This window comes from Schistocerca piceifrons, chromosome X, assembly GCF_021461385.2.
Source record: "Schistocerca piceifrons isolate TAMUIC-IGC-003096 chromosome X, iqSchPice1.1, whole genome shotgun sequence".
Lineage (NCBI taxonomy): Eukaryota > Metazoa > Arthropoda > Insecta > Orthoptera > Acrididae > Schistocerca > Schistocerca piceifrons.
Window position 1 is genome coordinate 350,036,393 of NC_060149.1, and position 23,030 is coordinate 350,059,422.

At 37.1% G+C, this 23,030-nt stretch overlaps 1 protein-coding gene across 1 annotated transcript in view; it reads right to left on the reverse strand.

Annotated features, from left to right (window-relative positions):
- LOC124722880 (vacuolar protein sorting-associated protein 13A-like) overlaps positions 1–23,030 on the reverse strand; it is a 752,258-nt gene that overhangs the window by 14,571 nt on the left and 714,657 nt on the right. The window contains exon 64 of the mRNA XM_047248017.1: positions 10,929–11,055. Within this exon, the coding sequence (XP_047103973.1) occupies positions 10,929–11,055 (127 nt within the window). The remainder of the gene's footprint in view (positions 1–10,928; positions 11,056–23,030) is intronic.

The window sequence follows — 23,030 nt, forward strand, 5'->3', positions numbered from 1 at the left end:
TCATTGGCTTTCGAGCCAGGAGTGGAAGCATTTCTGAAAAGTTTGTAATTTGTTCGTGTGTCACTGTGGTTGAAGTATACCATGCATGGCACAATGACACTATACAAAACCGGTGGTGAGGCAACTGTGGTGCACCACAGACCACTGATAACAGGGGTGAACAATGGTTGTGGAGATGTGTATGAGCAAACAGATGTGCTACTACTTAGCAACTGACCACCCACACAGAACAAAGAGCTATCAACATTGTCTCCCCAATGGCCGTTCAGCAAACATTGCTGCGTACGAACCATGGCAGTAGGCACTCGGTTCATACACCCATGTAGACTGCTTGTCATTAGTGATGAAGACTGGAATTTGCATTCCAGGATGCAACAGGATGTCTACTAAATGGCGACATATGACCTTTTCAGATGACTCACATTTTATGCTCCACCGGTCAGATGACCAACAACCTGCAACAATTGTTGGAAGGTCCATGCAGGAGAAGGGAGTCTTACTGACTGGGGAATATTTTTGTGGCATTCCATGGGTGATCTCATCATTCTGGAAGGCACAATGGATCAACACAAGTATGCATCAATCCTAGGAGCCACGTTCACCACTACATGTAGTGTGATTTTCCTTGGTTCACTGGTATTACCAGTAGCACAATGCATGTCACACAGCTCATCACATGTGCATGGTTCAAAGAGCACCGGTATGTGTTTACCATGCTCCCCTGCCTACCAAACTCCCCGTGTTTAAACCTAATCGAGAGTCTGTGGGACCACTTCGATCAGCTGTTCGCACCACTGATCCTCAACCAAGGAAATAGTACAGCTGGCCACGGGACTGGAGCTGGTATGGCTCCACATCCCTCTCAGTACCTTCCAGAACCTCATTGTCTCTCTGCCTGCATGTCTTGCAGTGGTATGTGCTGCTCAAGCTTTTGACAGGTGGTCACATTAATGTGACTGGACAGTGTAGTCGTTTACTTCTATTTATTTTATAAAATAATGCACTTCATGTTTGTTGGTTGCAGATCAGTTTGTATTGTCATATCACAAATAAATAAATACCTCATTATTACTTAATTTACTTATTATTTCCTTATTTCATCACTCCCTTTGATATCACCACATTCCGTCTATTTATTACTCCATTATTTCATGTTGTCACTTCATTACCACATAACTCAATTCATTATCTCACACTTCTTCACTACATTACAACACATTACCCACACAAATTTTATCAACATTACTAAATGAAAACATAGATGAGGTATTCATCACAAAATTTAGCTGACATCCTCTGATATTCTTTTAGTGTCCATAACACACAAAAATTTAGTCATCAAATTTTGGATTACCTATGAACTGAATATAATAGAAGAAGATTACTTTTTTGTTACAATCCATGAATAGAATTGTAGGTGAAGAGAGTGGTTCAATAAAGGAGGAATGAGATCACCCAACTATGGGGGCACTACTTGCCACATAATGTGTTCCCTAAAGTTCACTGAATCCCCTATCCATTAATTACTTCACAATTACATTGAGCCCCTGCTCTTCCATCTAGTTTTGTAGTATCATGTGAAATCTTACTCTCTTTTATTGAAGTCAGTTGCAAACACAGTATCCCACACACCAAAAATCTCTTGACATGCTCCATCATACAACTACTATTCCCTTGAACATAACATATATACTGAAAATTGCTGTCTGTACATTTGTACTGAAAATTACTTATTGCAGATAGTTCACTTCGAGAAGTTTTTATGTAGTTACCACTGGCAATTTAACAACAGGTTTCTTTACCTCAGTAACTTTCGCCTTATTTACCTTTCTACCTGCATATTTTTCATCACAACATTGCTCACATTAGCATTTACTAATTTTGTTCATACTTTTAATTGCACATCTTTACAGTCTCCTTTAACAAACTCATCAAATTTGACAAAAATTTTATTCCCTACTAGCTGAGATATGCCTACAGCTCCAGTATCATTGACTGTATCAATATTTACAGCCATATCTTCTTATACTACCCTCAGATTCTCTCTGTCAGCATTATTTACTTGCTTTACATCAGAAATTAAGACACTAATATCATCAGTGCAAATCTGATCTACTCATGTGACCTCAGTGTGAAAGAACTAACAACATAAACTTCCATCTCCTTTTTACATTTATTTTTATAATTCACCAGGACTAAAAGCATTTAGTTTGAATTCAAATTATTTGTCATTTAATATAACTTACTTTCTAAGCACACTTTCACTGAATTTATCGTTTTGTCTAAATTATTTTATATCTTTACACAAATCTAAGCCCTTAAACTATCAATGCTACTCTTCTGTTTGTACATCCTTCCATTTAAACTGTCCATGAACTGCCCTGACATTGGCCCAATGTCACTGGCCAAAATTTTTCTTGCAAACCTTGCTTTTAATCACAAAATCCATGTTTAACATTATCCTAGTCTACTGATTTGGATTTATTCTCTTCCTTCTTCATATCACAGTAATCAGTGGGCAAAGCCCTTGACATTTTGCTTATTATCTAACTGATATTCACTTCATCATCAAGTTCACTTTTAATTACTACATTCTGTCCATCTCCAAATTCTAGTTCTTGATCCCTATCCTCAGACATCCTGTCTTCAAACAGTTCACTTTTAATTTTTTTCCACTTATCCCCAAACATTAAACACACTGTTTCTTCCCCCATTGTCGTCCATCTTAATAAAATGCTGGGCAATACTTAGCAGTGGGAACACTTCACCTTAATTTTCTCTGATGCCAGTAGTTACCGGTATGTAATTTACTGTGATCTGCTCACTACTCATTCATATTTCCACTTCGGGGTGATCTTTCTACTGCTTGGCTCTGCATTGACTGGCTGCTGTCCAACTGAAGATGGTATTGGTCATCTTCATCCCCTCACTGGTTGGAGAAAGGTGATTCCATTATGGTGTCACCCACCTACTATTTGTTGGTGCAGCATCATATTTAACTTTGTCTCATGCTATTAAGCAACTGTACACAGTTTTATCTACCATCCACACATACATGTAATCACTCAAAATTTGTTCATTCACTCTTAATTTCCACTGTGACCCTGAAGTGCTAATTTCACAGTCACTCAAAACTCAGTTTCACACTCCACAAGTTTGTAATTTCTGTCACCTATTACTGTTCTTGCACATAAGAGTTCATTTTACGATACCAAAACAGGAAGATGTCTGCATAGTGGTGCCACTGTCCATTAAGTCTTGTCGTTCAAAGTCTTCTAGAACAGCTGTAAACTAATTTCCAGGAATTACACTAATGATTTACACTACACAAATTTTCAAGTAATGTGGCTTTTCCCTAATTTATTATTATCAGCACAAGCATTATGATGATCAGATCCAGTTCAGCATTCATTATATGCAAGTATGCACCATGTATTTACTCTACACGAACTTGGCATTAACAACATTATCACACTATGAAGTCAGAGTCCTTTTTGAACATGATATTAATAGAACACAGAGGCTGTGTAGTACTGGAACAGTCCACATGCTTAAAAGAAGATTGTGCAAAATCATACACTTCATCTATGTTCATGTGTTAAGTCACATGTATCACTTGAGTGGACATTACTGGTTACAGATTTTCTTACAATGCCATGGACTCAGACTCTTGCAAATATGTTACATCTGATTTGAGATTTTCAGGGGGGGATGGTGGGGATTTTTCCGTGTCAGAATCAATCCACCCCTCCCCCTCTAATTTTAAATTACCCTTCCCAACCAGGGACGCTTATTTCCTGCTCACTGGACATGTAAAACTTAACATTTAATTTAAATTTGTGGAGCCATACACAGGATCACTAATACACATGTTTGTCTATTAATTTTGGCAAAAGCATTATGTATTTAAGCATTTGAAACCATCTGAATTGCCATTCTCATGCTGTCATTTTTGCTTTCATTTAAGGTCTGCCATCCATTGCTTGCACGCTTGCAAGACAAGTAATGTGGCAGCTGTCCCCAGCCATACCACATAGGTGCACGAGCAGCTGGGCCCTAAAAAAGGGCAAACAGCCTGGTACTTACATGCACATTTACCATTAGACCATGTTTTGGCAATGGTGTCATGTATACAAACACATATGGAACAAAACGACAAAGCAGTGCTAACTGAGCAACAGTACCTAGCAGAACGAATTCAACAGTCTGACTTTGCTTGCCGAAGGCCACATGGGTTTAGCTTAATGCAGGCCCCTCAGTATTGTGTATACAAAATCAACTGGTGCCATTCAGTTGTTCTCTCATGTCCATTAAACACATGGCAGTCTCCACATGTTCCCACTTCAGTAGCATTGTTTGTGAGTTGAGTGTGTGCAGGTCAGCAAGAACTACAGAATTTCAGCATGGCTTTCAAACAAAGCAAAATTTGATCATTCCTTAAGGAAAGTGCATTATCAGATATGTGTACAACAATTGACAGTCAGAATACAGTAGTACTAAAAGACTTAAAATAGGTGGTGAATCCAAAAAACAAAATGGTAATGATGATGCTAACAAAATGAAAGAGAGTGACTTTGGGCACTGGAAGCTGTGAGAAGTCCCAAGATATTAATGGGAGTAACAGTAGGCTTGAAATTGTAGTAGGAAATTGTGTTGCATAATCACTTTTCCAAAACTGGCGAGAGACAAAGCTGTGGCTGTTTGTCAATTACCAAAAGTTGGTAATATGCACAGTGTGTTCAGAAATTCATGAACTTACAGTGGAAAGCATGGAACCTGTACATACCAATAATGCATTTTTAGCTGGTGTTTCTGCTAATAATGCAAAGAAACTAAATGATAAAATCAGTGATCATGCAAAGTGCAAAGTACACATGAAATACATATAAATTGTAGGTACTAAGAAAAGCAATGTTTAGAAAAATCTGTGAGTGAAAGTAAAAAGTTGTGGGGAAGACAAAAAGATCACAACTTATTCATTGTTCAGATCTGCATATATTATAGCTAAAAAGAAACAACCAGTCAAATCATATCTTACAGTAATGGAACTACAAAAGTGTAATGGTTTATCAATCAATAATATGCTTCATTCTAACCATGTACGCTGGACTATCATTATGTTTATAGGTGAAGAAAGGAAAAAGAAAATTGCTGACTGCCTTGCAGGTTCAGGCACAAACTTCAGTGTCAAGATTGACAAAAGTACAACCATTAAAAAAAATTGTTTAATAAGATATGTATATTTGTCCTTCGAGGGAGTTGCTTGCAATTATTTTTTTAATATTGTTGGATTAGAAAATGGGGCAAGAGAATGCATTTTCACTGCTCTATTAACAGCTCCTGAAAGCATGGCATTAAATATGATGTACTAAAGAACCATCTTGTAGTTATCACAAAAGATGGTGCATTAACAATGCTTCCACCTTACAAAGGAACAGCCACTCTGTTGAGTAATCAATCAAGTGAGGATTTAACTGTTGCATTGTATGAACCACAAAATGGAACTAGCAGTCGAAGACATTATGAATGATGTAGCAGATGTATACCATACACAGGGTTTTTGGATTCCTTGTATACTGTGTTTTCTCAAAGTCTCAAAAATCAGAGACAACTACAGGGTGTTTCTCAAGAATTATTCTTGCAGATTTTGAAACTGGGCCATATTTTTCATGTATGTTGGGTTGCTTCCTCATTTAATGCTGTTTCTGCTCTTCTTGAGTCACAGTTCTCTTGTTAATCTTCTTGAAAAACTGAGTCATGATGGTTCCAAATCAACTCACAAGAGATTTAAATCTGAAGGTTTGCTAAAACATTTCACAAAGTGGTTGCTTACAAAGGAATTAGATCTGCTTTATAAGATAATAGAAGTTTTGCAAGTATTATCATTCATAATGCAAAACACAAATTCTTCAGTCCTTAAAGCTAAGCAGCTGTGATGGCCATACAAACTCTTGGAATGTTGGGGAAAAAAACCTCACAATGAATGAGGATTATAGTACAAGAGTTAGGGGAAAAGTATTAATTAATGAACTGTCTTCTGATGAATGTAACAAATTTCAGACCTTTTGGAAGAAATTTTTTTGGTTTTTGGTAGACAAAGTAAAAACACATTTTAAAGACTTGGATTTCTTTTTGGTTGCAGCTGTATTAAATACAGAAACATGTCCTTAATATGATTATGAGCTTATGTTTCATGGTGACATGTCAGTTGCTTGTTTATGTAAGAAGATGGATTTTGAATTAATTTTTAAAAAATTAAAATTAAATTAAGTGGAAGCACATATGCATTACTAGTTAAAGATTTTTGAGTCTATAAATAAAATCGTCATCACATGTCCACTTCTGTCAAAGAATTTGTGAAAGCAATCAAAATTATATGTATATCTACAGCTGAATGTGAACACAGATTTAGTACCATTAATCTAACACCAACTGATCACAGACGTCATTTACAGAGTCTGACACTTTCAAATTTACTTTTCATTTTAACAAATACACCTTCAATTCATGGCTCTGATGCAGAAAAATTTGCAGCAAGATGAATCAAGTCTCAGCACAATATCGTGCTTGACAAACCAACTGGCAAACCTTTGAATCTTCAGGAGCAGTCTCAGTCATCTCGTCTGTTCAACTAAACTATGCAAGTATGTGTGTGTTAATTGTATAGATAATATCTTTAAAAAATAAAAAAAAAATTAATGAAAGTTTATTAACCTTCACACAATCACCACGAAAACACCTGAAGTGCTTTGCAATTTCAGGGATAATCATGGAACTGCTTTATTTTGAGACATGAAACAAATAGCTCAAACTAGTGTATGAATCACCAGTTGCAGGTAATGGAGTGTTATTGCCAGTCACACCTCTACAGAAACTACATTTCACGTAACAGTATGTTGTCTAGAGATACGCGTTTCAGTTTCATAACCAAAAAATCAAAATCTTGCTATGTCATTCTTGTGAAAATTTCAAATAAAACATTGCTGTCATTTTGGCTATCTTGCAGTAAAGTATCTCTGTTATTTACATACTTTTTTACTGAGTCATCTTTGTGGCTTCTTTTCCTGTTGCCTTTTTTATACAATAAATACAGCATAAACAGCTGAGAGTAGAAACAGATCCATAGAAGGTGGATGCAGCAATGCGGTAACATGTGGACATAAGAGTGCACATCCATATTGTATTCTTTTCACTACATTTTTTTTGCATTTGATTTTGTTTCTGCGCATTTGCGACTGCACATGAGCAAAGAGGTATTGTCTGGATGTACCATTACTCCTTCTCACTGAAATGGCTAAATGGATTTGGATTAAAGTTTGAATGGAGATTGGTTATACCCTGAATTAACAGATAGGATATATATTTTTAATGCATATACTGGTACATATATATGAAATATATGAAGTGGAACCTTTGATACCATATATCTTGAAAAGTTACCAACTGATTTAATTCAAATGTTCACATGCTACTGTAATGATCATTCAGATCCACATAGCCTATATATTTTTGTAATATATATGAGGATGAGATTACAGAGAGAGAGGGGGGAAGGAGGTGACGCACAGAAAGAGGAGTTGGATATAGACAAAGACATAAGCTATGTATTTTTACAATGAATATAATACAGAGCTTCAATAGGTAACTTTTGAAATGGCCTATATGCATGGATAGTGAGTTTCAGGATTAACATTTATTCATAAATAACTGTCTACTCATTGGTAACATCATGGGGCAAAACCAGTAATTAACTATACTAACCCAATAGGACATCCAGCCCTCTGGTAAAAAAACTTTGTCTCATGTTATTAAGGAATTGTGCATAGTTTTATCTACCATCCACACATACATGTAGACACTCAAAATGTTGTTCATTCACCGCTTATTGCCACTATGACCCTGAATTCCTGCTTTCACAGTCACTTTAAATCTTAGTTTCACAGCCCACAAGTTTGTAATTTCTGCCACTATCACTATTTCTGTGCTTACATGTGTGCATTTCACCATACTAAACTGAGAAGATATCTCTAAATGGTGGCACATATGCAATGCTATCTACTTGCGCTGCCCATTAAGTCCTTGGAATCTTGATGATCAAAATCTTCTAGAACGGCTGTAAACTGATTTCCAGGAATTACACTAATGACGTACACTATGCATATTTTCAAAACTGCGGTGGCTTTTTCCACATTTACGAGGTGCATTCAAGTTCTAAGGTCCCCGTTTTTTTTTTCTCTGGACTGGAAAGAGATAGAAACATGCGCATTGTTTTAAAATGAGGCCGTGTTCATTGTCAATACATCCCAGAGATGGAATTTTACCGCCAGCGGCGAGAATGAGAACTGTTTTAAATACTTAAAATGGCTATGTTTTCCTTACTTGAGCAGCGTGCAATCATTCGTTTTCTGAATTTGCGTGGTGTGAAACCAATTGAAATTCATCGACAGTTGAAGGAGACATGTGGTGATGGAGTTATGGATGTGTCGAGAGTGCGTTCGTGGGTGCATCTGTTTAATGAAGGCAGAACATCATGTGACAACAAACCGAAACAACCTCGGGCTCGCACAAGCCGGTCTGACGACATGATCGAGAAAGTGGAGAGAATTGTTTTGGGGGATTGCCGAATGACTGTTGAACAGATCGCCTCCAGAGTTGGCATTTCTGTGGGTTCTGTGCACACAATCCTGCATGACGACCTGAAAATGCGAAAAGTGTCATCCAGGTGGGTGCCACGAATGCTGACGGACGACCACATGGCTGCCCGTGTGGCATGTTGCCAAGCAATGTTGACGCGCAACGACATCATGAATGGGACTATCTTTTCGTAGGTTGTGACAATGGATGAGACGTGGATGCCATTTTTCAATCCAGAAACGAAGTGCTAGTCAGCTCAATGGAAGCACACAGATTCACCGCCACCAAAAAAATTTCGGGTAACTGCCAGTGCTGAAAAAATGATGGTGTCCATGTTCTGGGACAGCGAGGGCGTAATCCTTACCCATTGCGTTCCAAAGGGCACTATGGTAACAGGTGCATCCTACGAAAATGTTTTGAAGAACAAATTCCTTCCTGCACTGCAACAAAAACGTCTGGGAAGGGCTGCGCGTGTGCTGTTTCACCAAGACAACACACCCGCACATCAAGCTAACTTTACGCAACAGTTTCTTTGTGATAACAACTTTGAAGTGATTCCTCATGCTCCTTACTCACCTGACCTGGCTCCTATTGACTTTTGGCCTTTTCCAACAATGAAAGACACTCTCCGTGGCCGCACATTCACCAGCCGTGCTGCTATTGCCTCAGCGATTTTCCAGTGGTCAAAACAGACTCCTAAAGAAGCCTTCGTCGCTGCCATGGAATCATGGCGTCAGCATTGTGAAAAACGTGTATGTCTGCAGGGTGATTATGTCGAGAAGTAACGCCAGTTTCATCGATTTCGGGTGAGTAGTTAATTAGAAAAAAAATCGGAGGCCTTAGAACTTGAATGCACCTCGTATTATCACCGTAAGCATTATGATGACCAGATCCAGTTTCACATCTAGCATTATAGGCAAGTAGGTACTATCACATTACTCTACACAAACTTGGCATTAACAGTGTGATCACCTAATGAAGTCAGAGTCCTTTCTGAACACAATATTAATAGAAAACAGAGGCTTTGTAGTACTGGAACAGTGCACATGTTCAAAAGACGTTCGTACAAAGTCATACACTTTATCAACGTTCACATGTTAAGTCACAGTTATATCTTGTTTGAACATTACTGGTTGCAGATTTTTATACAATGCCATGCACTCAGACTCTTGCAAACATATTACTGGTTGCAGATTTTAATACAATGCCATGCACTCAGACTCTTGCAAACATATTACTGGTTGCAGATTTTTATACAATGCCATGTACTCAGACTCTTGCCAACATGTCACATGGGTTCTATTTGACTGACATTTCAATTTGTAAATTATGTTTTGGTTTGAAAAATAGATAAATTATATTTTGCTACTTCAGATGAAATCTATCATATGATAATAATCTTCTTTATAAAATATGTGGTGGTTTAGGAAAATACAAAATGTCATGGAACCATGCTATGCATCCACATTGGGAAAAAACCATTTACAGGTGCATTTATAATCATTTATGCCAATTTTAGCAAATTCTTATCAATTAGCTGCATTACTTATTGAAAGATGTCATTCAGTTTAGGAAATTTGGAGCAACAAAAGCATTGTGATGAAAGTTGGAATCTAAGGAGGACAGTGGATAAATCTGGAATGGAAAATCTAAGTATGTTTGGACTTTAGCGTTTAACTATTAATTAATTTTAGTTAACTCAAAGTACGTCATTATATAGTCAATATTTCAAGTGAGTACTGTCATTATTATCAAGTCTTCTATTAGTTAAAAAAATTTCCCCATTACATACCATTGTAGAATTTTCAATTAGGTATAACTTTTAATAAACATAATTTAAACTGGATTGAATCTGATCTAAATAATAATAGGATAGATTCATGGGTACACTACATACAGATGGTATAGAAAATTGGAATCAAATTGCAGTGAAGGAAAAAAAAATTAATTATGAGTAGAGGCGTAATAAGAGCTTATGGGAGACTCAAGCTTGCTGTGTTTCAGCAGCCAAGTACAATAAAGTGAGATGTTGTACTTGAGAGTACACTCTAAGGACTGCTTGTTTCAGCAGAATATTTTTGTCGGACTACATACTGTGATATAAATTGCCATTTGATATAATTGTTTATCAGACATGTTACTGTTGCAGTGGAAGAAAGTTTGTCAAATAAACCAAAATAGTAATAATGAAAATATGCACTAATAACACTGACAGATACAGACTATTGTACTGATACAGCCAAGTTTATTCCTTATTGAGTTTAAGGAAAAGAATAATGAGTTTCAGACCTTACCTGTCTCACTTTGAATATCAGCATATTGTCCGATACATGGGGAACTTTCATAATATCATCAATCCTGATCACCCACTCAATGTCCCAGATGCCCCACAGTCGACACTTTTCTAGTAGAAAGACATGCCTGAAATACATACATAAAACACTTTGAGATAAGCTGAATTTTATACTAATTTTCAACAAAAATTGTGAATAATGAATTTAGCACTGTTAGCATCTCTATTTAAAACATTTTAAACCAAATAAATTCTACTATAGACATATCACATTGGATAAAGTAGGTTCCTGGTATACAGGAACAGGATACTTTTGAAGACACAGAAAAAATATAATGTATTCCACGTAAATAAGTGGACTTGGCTGCCAGATTTACACTTATTTATGTTTGGTTCTTGATCCAACATATCTGAGATGCTGTATCTAACAGATATAAAGTCATCTTTATTATTAAAAACAGTGAGAAATGGCATCACAAGGATGGTAAAAGTGATATTCCTAACAACAGAGAATAACTGGGAGTGTTATTTGAACTAATGACCATGTGAAAAATGCAAAAAGCAGCAATGCTCAGTTTTATGGACAAAGTGTAGGACATAGTCCTGGATGTACAGTCATCAAAAGCCATTGCCTGATAGAGTGATTTATGAGCTATCTTAACTTTAATGAAACAAGTAGCAGGAAGAGAAATGCAAATAACAGTGAAAAGTTAGTGTATGTGACATGTTGTGGAGAGCATTAGCTGCAGAAAATCTAAACTGAAGAAGACATTATCTAAAAATTACAAGAACTATGGAACCAAATAAAAAACTAAGTGATAAGTGCAAAGAACAAAATGGTATCCTTGCCAGGTATCAACATGAGTGCAGATGAGGAAACACTACATAGTGTTGGGAGGATGCCACCTGGGAATAATGAAAAGCTCCCCTACTGGCGTCACCACCAGCATATCACCTGGGCTGACCTACTTTCACTAGTCGATGATAAAGAACCACTGGAAACATCACGACTTTGTTGGTGTGTTTATGACTACATCTTTGATACTGCCTACTCATTTACATAATTATTACGTTGATTTTGAACACGTTTAGTGGTATGCTTGCTTTGTGGGTGGTTTTGTGTTTGTTAAGAAATCTTGAAAAAAAAAAGGAGAAAAAATGGTGGCTGGACCACAATCAATATGGATTGTGATGTTGCTCTTGAAAAATTTGTTATTCATGGGTTTTCCCACTGTTCTTACCCATGTGAAAATGTCAGTTGCTTACTACAATAAAGTCATTTGAAAATGTTCTCAAATATTCAGATTACTTTTCCTGAAAATACAGCAACAGGTGCTGTAAAGATAACGTACAGACAGCAAACTAATCGAAAAAAAAAACTGACTGACAATTCTTATGTATAAATCTAATGGTTCAGCAGACCATTTGTGAGTCTTTTACAGAATAATGCTACCAGGCAGACCTATCAAATTAGCAATGAGCTAAGTTTAAATAATATCACACAGTGATTCCCCGTCTCAATTACCAAGCCTATATAATTTTGTTGTTAATATTATAATGGAAAACCTGGGGCCTACTCAAGTCACAGCACTTGCAGAATGTGTGTGTGTGTGTGTGTGTGTGTGTGTGTGTGTGTGTGTGAGTGTGTGTGTGTGTGTGTGTGTGTGTGTGTGTGAGTAAAATATTTGTCTGCAGTTTGAGGCTCTCCTGTGCTCATTTCATTGTTAATGCTCATATTTTCATAATTTCACAATAAATGCTTTACTGATCTTGGGTGCTTTTTCCTGGAAGACAATCTGTAAGTCGGAGAGAAGTAACAGTATGTAAAAGAAGCCAGCATTTTGTCTAGAGGCCAAGATAATGAAAAGTAATTTTAATAATAAAAGAGGTACAATAGAATTCATTGAAGTTCTCTAATGCACAGTTATTCTCAAACTGACAAATTATAATGTACAAAGTCATCTACACACATCAAAAAAGTTTTGCATCACCCCGGTTCCCAGAACTCCTGAAGACAGACGTTGACTGTGGATATTGTATCACAGACACAGTCCCTTTGACTGTTCAGAGATATCACTAAACCCGCCCAAAGATGTGAACAACCACGCATGAGCAGGGCCTATTAGACGGAGGGAGTCCAACAGCTGATCAGTTCCAGTCATTCCAACAGGAGCGAGGTATATGGCTCATGTTGTCTGTAGTTCAACCATGTCTAGATGGTCAATACTGCAATTTGATTGTGTTCGCATTGTTACTTTGTGCCAGGAAGGGCTCTCAACAAAGGAAGCATCCAGGTGTCTCAGAGTGAACCAAAGCGATGTTGTTTGGACATGGAGGAGATGCAGAGAGACAGGAACTGTCGATGATGTAACTCGCTCAGACCACTCAAGGGCTACTACTGCAGTGGATGTCCACTACCTATGGATTATGGCCCAGAGGAAGCCTGACGGCAACGCCACCACGTTGAAGAATGCTTTTTGTGCAGCCACAGGACAACACGTTATGTCTCAAACTGTGTGCAATATGCTGCATGATGTCCAACTCCACTCCCAACGTCCATACAAGGTCCATCTTTGCAACCATGAGACCATGCAGTGCAGTACAGATGGGCCCAACAACATGCTGAATGCGCCACTCAGGATTAGCATCACATTCACTTCACCGATGAGTGTTGCATATGCCTTCAACCAGACAATCGTCGGAGACGTGTTTGGAGATAACCCAGCCAGGCTGAACACCTTAGACACACTGTACAATGAGTGCAGTGAGATTGAGGTTCCCTGATGTTTTGGGGTGGCATTATGGGGGGCCATCATACACCGCTGGTGGTCATCAAAGGCTCCATAACGGCTATATGATACGTGAATGCCATCCTCCAACCGATAGTGCTAGCATATAGGCAGCATAATGGTGAGGCATTCGTTTTCATGAATGACAATTCATGCTCCCATCGTGCACATCTTGTGAATGACTTCCTTCAGGATAATGACATCATTCAACTAGAATGGCCAGCATATTCTCCAGACATGAACCCTATTGAACATGCCTGGGATAGACTGAGAAGGGCTGTTTATGGATGACTTGACCCACCAACCACTCTCAGGGATCTATGCTGAACTGCCATTGAGGAGTGGGACAATCCGAACCAACAGTGCCTTGATGAACTTGTGGATAGTATGCCACGACGAATACAGGCATGCATCAATGCAAGAGGATGTGCTACTGGGTATTAGAGGTACCGTCGTGTACAGCAGTCTGGACCACCATATCTGAAGGTCTCGCTGTACGGTGGTACAACATGCAATGTGTGGTTTTTAAGAGCAATAAAAAGGGCAGAAATGGTGTTTATGTTGATCTCTATTCCAGTTTTCTGTACAGGCTCTGGAACTCTTGGAACTGAGGTGATGCAAAACTTTTTTTTTTTTTAATGTGTGTACAGATATATAATACTACACGTAAATTGATGGGATCACTCCTGTCAGCTTGACATTTGCACTCTTAGAAATCTAGGTGCCTTTATCACATCAATCTGCTTTCTTATTGATGGACATTCATTTGGTCGAGCAATGACATTAGGGACCCATGCACGAAATTTAAGGCCTCCCTTATGAGGAAACCTTCAGTCAAATATTGTGTACAATATATACTGCTGATATTTAAACTTCTCTACCACCAACTGCTAAGACTGTTAAAATATGCAGACAATATATGCCTCTATTCAATGGCCACCTTTTTCAAAGCTACCTGGCATAAACTAGATCTTGCTGCCACATTACTTGATGGTTGGCTCTTAAAAATGGCTAACAGTATTACCTCAGATATCCTAAGTAGGTGAGACTACCCACAAATAATACAGAATAATTTATTACATGCTAATTAGTCTCACTTTGTTGTTGGACTCTATTTCTGAGCCATATGTAGGGAGCTGAAGTATATTCCTGCATTAATTAGTACTGGTTCTTATAATTTCATGATGGCCAGTGGTTGCCACATATATGGTATTTGTGCCTCCTAGGTTCTACCAAATCACGAGCACCTTATGAAGCTCAACTTTCATTCACACGGTGCAGATTTGATAAACACAGGTTTCTTGAAATAGGGACTTGTGTGTGCTACTTGTCTTCTATATCTATAAGCCATGGGCATGCTTCAGTGACCGCTGTGAGGTGTGACAGCGGAATTTGGTGTCTCACAAGTAATGGGGATCTTGGCTTACCCACATGGGCCATGAGGATGAAACAAACATTTTAAAATTTAAACTTTCACAGCTGAAAATGTCATAATTAATAAAATTATCTGGGCTGTTATGCTGTGGTCAAATGCATATAACGTTTAAATTTAAATGTTAAATCCATTTGACTGCAGCATAGTAGCTGGAATATTTTATTAAAAAAAAGAACAGAAAAGAAAAAAAAAGACAACTGAAGATATGCTGTTCACTGATGTGATGGCTGGCTGTTTACATGGTACACTTGTTATTAGGTAACTCCTGGGGAGCTTGCTGTAGCTCAGTTGCACAAGGTTTATCCAGCAAGCAATGCTCTGTCTGAGTGGAGTCCTGTTTTCCAACCTGGTAATGGATGCCAATGAAACCTACACCTCTTTCTAACATTCCCAACAATGGTCCATTGGGCAGTATTAACATGTAGACTCAAAGGAGATCTCTTGTGGCTAGAGCATCTGAAATGTCTATTACCACCAATTACAGGTGACATTCTATGGTGAAATGTGTTTCCATCATTTTTAAATGTGTGGAAGGTACATTTGAAAAACTGTCACCTTTTTACATACACAAAGCATTAGAGGGACTTGTAGGCAACTGCTGAGAGGCTGTGTGATGGTACCCTCATGATTGAGACAATCAAAAATACACCAGCAAACAAATCACTTGAAGAGAATGCCATGAATTGTAAGCTAATAGTGTTTAATTACTGTATTGTAGTTGTAACTTGTTTATTTATTTTATTTATTTATTTTCATGTTCCATAAATACTTGATGTGAGTGTATCACTAGGATGTAGAACACGTCAGATTATTACAGTAATAACCATATCTAATTGGTCATGAGGCTTACAAACTAAATTGTATATAAACAGATACATGAGACTGAAGGGTTAAAACAACTACACACATTATAATAGTAATAATGATTACACAAACAAATTATAAGTCTTAAATTCTAATACATACCAAAAATAATTAATATGCCAGTGCTACTTAGCCAGTTCTGATAGGAATGCTTAAAATTAAACACATTGTAATAACTGTTGCACACTGTATTAAAAAAAAAAATTGTAAAGAATAGAAAAAACTATTCAACATATAAAGTCTTGGCTGTTTTTTTTTTTTTTTTTAATTTAGTCCTATCCCCAATGACAGATTTAACGTGAAATGGAAGTTTATTGTATACTTTTATGCTTGAATAATGTACTACTTTCTGTACCATGCTGAGACTTTTTATGTTTTTGTGAAGACCATGTTTACATCTTTATCATGATCATGATATTCATTGTTTGTTTTGTAAATTGTATGATTATTATTCACAAATCACATTAGTGAAAAAATGTACTGTGATGGCATGGTGAGGATCCAAAGCTGTTTGAATAAGTTTCTGCAAGAGTATCTAGAGTGCCCTTTAGCCATAATTCTGATGACTCTTTTCTGTACAATAAAGACTTTGCTCATGACTAGTTACCTCAAATTATGATGCCACATGTCATAAGTGAATGGAAATATCCTATATATGTAGTTTTAATTGTTTCCAAGACACAAATAGATGAAATTGAATGAATGGCAAATGCTGCTGAATTCAGTCTTTTACATAGCTTGTTGAAATGAACTAATCAGTTTGGTTTGTTGTTTATGTATAGTTGCAGGAATCTGGAACTATACATATCTATCATCTAGACATGCCTCGAGCCACACCCTTACTTTACCGTTTCATCCATAGTGCCCAGTCTTTGTAATTAGAATATAGTGTAGTATAATGATGTCATGGATGTAGATGACAAGGAACTGTAATAAAAACAGAAAAGTTAATACATCATCAAACTAAAGAATTTCATCAAAAGAGTACATGGTGAGCTCAAGAAAACACCATCTTTTATTCTGATTTCCCAGTTGATCTTCCTAACCCTATACAGCGTTTTAAAACTCAACACTTTAGTTGCACCACATTTACTTGCAAATGCCACACGGCCACCTAGTTTCATAAAGTCATTGGTTTCATCACTAAAGCAGCCCGTATCAAAGACTGATGTTGGCACTCAGATACTGACAGCTGAACAGAGCACAACAAAATACAGCTGTAAATGTTGGTGTAAACCTGCACTATTGGTTATACTCACAAGTTCACCTACAAATGAAACAATGGTGGAAGCAGAACATACTGTCAGAAAGAACACACCCTCATGGCAGACAGAAGAAGAGAAACAGAGAAATATTGCTGTTGAAAGAACCCTACCAACATCTCATTATACAGGCCATGGAAAGTAAAGAACAGACCAAAATTATTAGGTCCAAAACCATCATGACCTTTGTCCTGTATTATGAATCAAATGAAGGTATGGAGGTCTTTGTCTTCCTGAGGGAATCAGAAAGTCTCTCAGGTACCTGCAAACTTCCAACTACGACGGAAAAACAGGGAAAAGAAGGAGACACCTCATTGCTGGCTTCCATACTACAGTGGAACATAAATGGGTTCAGGATATATCCAAAGGAAGTACAAGTATAATATCAATGAAGACCAATGTGTATACTGTTTTTGCATGAATATAGGCTGCACCTTAACTTTTTGCACAAGACTATAGTAAATACTAAAACTCCAATAATGGCCATGCTACTACATTTATGGCCAATTACAAAAGTACTGCTACTATATACATGATGCAGACATCAAATTATGTAGGGAACCCTATGTAACAATTAAGGAACTTCAAACCCTATGTAACAATTAAGAAACTTCAAGTTACCAGCTATGGATTATGCAAAGGAACATGGAAAGTGGGCAGCAAGGATTTCATGTAGGAAAACAATTCATTAGTGATGTGTAAGTGAAGAGAAATTCCTCAATAGTTTGAAATGAAGGTGTTCATTTCAAAAGCCTAAATATCCAAATGTGAAAAAAGACTTGCTTGATTTTATAGCTCAAAACAGGAAATGTGGATATGCTGCTACAACTGAAATCATCAAACTGAAGGGCTCAAATTAGCATGTAAAAGAAACAATTTTTCAATGGGATTTAAATTTCGTATTGGTGGGATTGGCAATTTATGTAACAAAATATTTTATTTGTCCATTGTAGAGATACAACTGTGCAAAAACTGCATGAATCTTATGAAAACAGTTTGTATCGCATTCCTAAATACGGAATGCACACAAAAGGCAGTCTATTTTGATATTCCAAACATCATTACAGTAAATGATGTAGAGGAACATAGTGTGGAATACGTACATGTGATTCTGAAAAGCAATGATGCTGTGGTTTCTTTTTTCAAGAACACCTATTGTATTTGCAAATAAGGTATAAGTCTTCCTGCTGTTTTCTTTGTAAGTCTTTGATGGTTTACAAAAATAACCGCAGAATGTCTGAATGACAACTACTTCTATTCAATAGATGGATTTTTAGGTATGAAGTGGTAACTGTAAAAAAATTAACTAATTATTTTGTATAAAGAAAACTTATGTTAAAGTGACACATTTCACGAGATTTACAAAATGTGAAATGATGTATTCATGATCTATGGAACAAGGATTAATGAATGAATGAATGAGTAGCTTGTAATAGTATCAATTTCTACCAACAAGATACATGTACATGTCATTTTGAAATTAGTGATTTATGAACTGAGGGGTAAAAATCTCAATTATAGGCTGCACCAAGATTTTTTGAGCTAAGATTTAGGGAAAAAAGTGCAGCCTATATTCTAGCAAACATGGTATGTCTTGAGGGCACAAATATTAAATTAGCTGATGGCCCTGAGCTATGCAGCTACATCCTTCACAAAAAGCTCGATCTAAGTGGAGAGAGAACAAAAGGAAACAATCCAAACCAATCTTTGCCTCTACGCACTCACCACTGACCTAAAAGCAGTCAGTGTATCAGTGCATGTGCATCATGGATTGAAAGTATACTTCCTCTATTTATCCCCACATAACGTTCTAGACAAAGAGGCTCTCACTGAACTCATTACGCAGTTTCCATGACTCTTTCTTTTATGTTGAAGTTTTTGCTGCACACTATGTGTTTTGGGGCTCTTTCAACCATTTATGCCAGGGTTATAGTCAATGAGAGCTTTGTTGTATCCTCACACATGTATCTCTTGTATAAGGAGTGCACACACTTCAACAGTGCAACAGGGTCATTCACTGCCATCTGTCTCATTGTGTGCTCTTCAGCTGTTGCAAACACTGCTCATTAGTAAGTGGCTGATAACTTGTTTTCAGGTGATCAATTCCTAATCTAAATTCACTCCAGGCAGAGTGGTGGCCAAAAGAAAACTGCTAACAGTGAGTATTCAGTAAAATGAAATGTATACTGTAGAGCCAACTTTCTTTAACATCTTCGCTGTGTCCAAGAATGGATAGGTTAGATTAACAAAATGATCCATGTCACTGAAGCATCCATTTAACAGTCCTTAGGCCAGTTACATGTGCAACCTATTCCTCAGTAGCATGATAAACGTTGCTCTCAAGTCAGGGACAGGAGGGTGGTTCTGCTTGGATTCAGATGCCAGCCAAATGTAGAGCACCACACAGCAGTTTGGGTAGCAAGGGCAAAATGTTGCATTATTTGAGAGAGAAAGAAGTGAGAATGGCAACAGTTCCTGAACATAATTCCACTAAAAGAACAGTCACATGAGAGACCATTAGGAGAATTTCTGGGAGAGGTGGGAAGAACCCAGTGGCTGCCACAATATGGAATGGAAGTTTCCAGACCTACCCACAACACATTTCCCAGACAGTGGAGAGAATTTCACTAGAGTTACCACCACTAGAAGTCATGATCCAGATTTTTTATGCTTCAGAGAACCTGCTAAGAGAAGCAGTTGGAACTTCAGTTCCACTAATGATGAAGAAATTAAGAAACTCTTTTTGATGTGGGAGCTGATTCTGCATTAACTGTGGCTCATGATAGGTCACCTGTGCAAGATAATGTCCCTTATAGTATGTAATGGCATCTCATAAAGCAAAGCAAATAAGTCTTCTTCCCTTTTTTAACTTCATTTGGGTATCAGAAAACTTTCCTAATTTGTTGAGAGAAACCATTTTAATTCCAGTCTTAAAGCTCATGGAAGGATGGAGGAATGGGCAGAGAAGAGAGATTTTAATTTCCCAACTGAGAAGTACTTTACTTTACTTTTCCGTGTCCAGATCAAATTTTATTTTTCCAATAGTTAGCCACCTCTACAGCTTTGTCGTTGGCTTGTAGCAGGTCAAACTGAGAAGTATGTGTGTGTCTTTTTAAGTGTTCATATCTTTCCCTAGTTGAGTGTCATGGTCACAGCTCTTAATTGTAAAGAAATAGTGACACTCCTGAACCTCACAATTGATTTTAAACTTACCTGGTTGTCACATCTTAGTGACTTGAAAGTGCTGTACCCAGACCAAACCTGTTTGCTGCAGTTTTGCAGGGCCTTCATGCAATCTTGGCTTGACTATGGGTGCATAGTGAATGGGACTACAAAATCATCCTATTTAAAAACGTTGGTCATGGTGCGCCATGAAGGAATTAGGCTGGCCATTGGGGCCATTGATATGAGACCCATACCACGCCCCTGTGCTGAAGCTCATGAGCTGGCACTTGATATCAATTGGCAACTCTTCAAGGTCTCATAGACCTATAAGAACATCCACACCATAGATACCTGCACATTACACCATACCAGGGAAAAGGATGTAACACTATCTGCCATTCACGTGCAGTCTGTCATTTCACTGTTGAGTCAAAGAGGCATATAACACGAACAGGAGGAATGGCCATGAGGCATAATAAGCTGTGGCTGGTAAAGTTGATTATCCAGCTATGGTATAACTCATATCAGTGACTCTGACATAATGAAGTAACCCTGACCTGCCCAATGGGATGCACAAGTGTTTCATAAGCTGCCTATTTTGTAAACTGACTGAATTTTCCCAATATCCTGCCAATTAACTAAAGTCTGTCACCCACTGTACCTACAACTGAGTCTCTGTGATCGTTCCATTTGACATCTCTGCAAATTTTTACACTTTTGTATTTTATTGACTTGAATGATTTCATTTGTGACTTACTGTTATTAGAGTTATAGGACTCTATTTATCTGCATTTTGTGTGGTGAACAATTTTACATTTTTGAACAATTAATATAAGTTGCACCACTTTGAAAAACACTACTAATATTGTTTGACTGGCCATTAAAATATCCTTAATATCCAACATGAACAGCTATGCACACCTGAAGGTGTCAATGTCAATGTCTCACTCACCATCCAAGGTAACAAGCTGTGCTCTCCCTGCACAGAAACTGTCAACCGAGTCACACATTTTGTCTGAGCCCCATAATCATATTTTCAATAATTACCTAAAAGAATTGTATCTGTTGCTTGTTACCATGATGTGTTGTTATGATTTATGATCCTGTATCAGTTACTATGTGCTCTCAGTATTCTCACACAAATTTGTCTTAATCATCATGTGTACAATTTATGTAATATGGTATTAGTGCTGCAAGATATGTACTCCGCACATTAATTATTAAGTAAGAAAAGTAATTCAAATGCATGTCTCAACGTGGGTACTCTGCATGGATCCTACTCCTATGTACATTTCTAATATTTTAAAAGAAAAGAGGCATCTAACTAACAAAGTTACCACAGCAAAAATAACTGGAGAAGGACTGATGGAACAGACATCAGGAAAACACGATCAAATACGTGAGTGTCAAACTTTAAAAAAAATCTTTGGAAAGAAAGGAAAAATATAAATAGGGTGTAAAACCTCCTTAAATTTCCCAGGTAAGTTCCAGTTGTACCAGTTTCCTTTCAAACCATACTTCCTAAGACAGTGTTATTTATATTGAATTTATGTGATCATACTACTAAATTATTGCTGTTGCGCACAAATCTTCTGTGCATGTGGTTTAATGGAGTTCAGATAGATTAACAACATCAATTTCCTTCCTATTCACGAACTCTTGAAAATAAAATAATAATTGAACATGGAATTCTGAAACAGGAAAAGCAGCACTAGAGAACTCATTATCTATATTTAAGTGTTTCATAGTGATGAGAGAGAGGAAAAAATATGACCCTGTTCTGTGACTCCTTCTTCTAAATGAAAAATAATGAAATAAATATGCAAGGTGTGTTGAAACCATAGACAGTAATGCCAATAGGATATTAAGAGCAATAAGAGCCATGTGATCAATTGTAACAACATTGTCAGAGGATAGTGTAGGACTGAACTACTAGTTATGCAACTGAATATTGTGATAAGTATCACGGATGTTCTATACACAACTGTCTATATTTCTTTTTCTCGCTGCCGAAATATATTTATGTACACATGGGTGGTTTCTGTGAAGAGAAATGGGTGATTAACAGCTTGTTTCGAGGAAATGAGACAGCTTTATGTTTGTCCCTATTATATTTGATTTTAGAGATCATATAGGTACTTTTATTAATTATACGGCAATATAAGGAAAAAGATCAATTGATACTCACCTTGCAGATGACACAATGAGCTGCAGACAGCCTTAAGAAAAAAATGTTACACATTTAGACTAGAATGACATTCAGACCAGAATACCATTCTGGTTCAATCATATATAGAAGGTGGTCATGTGTGCTTGAGGAATACTTACTTGTGTGAATGAATGTGTGTGTGTTTTTTTGCTGAAGAAGGCTTTAGCCAAAAGCTAAATATGTAACAGTCTTTTTATTGTGCCTTTCTGCAACTCAACATGTCATATTTATGGTGAGAAGCAATTTATCTTTCTCCTTATATTATTGATGTTCCAACCTGAAGTTTCCATATATTAACTATTCAGCATATATGTTTCACTATATGAAAAAAATCAATAAACATGACTCCTGTCTAGGAAATACTAAGATAAGAGCAATT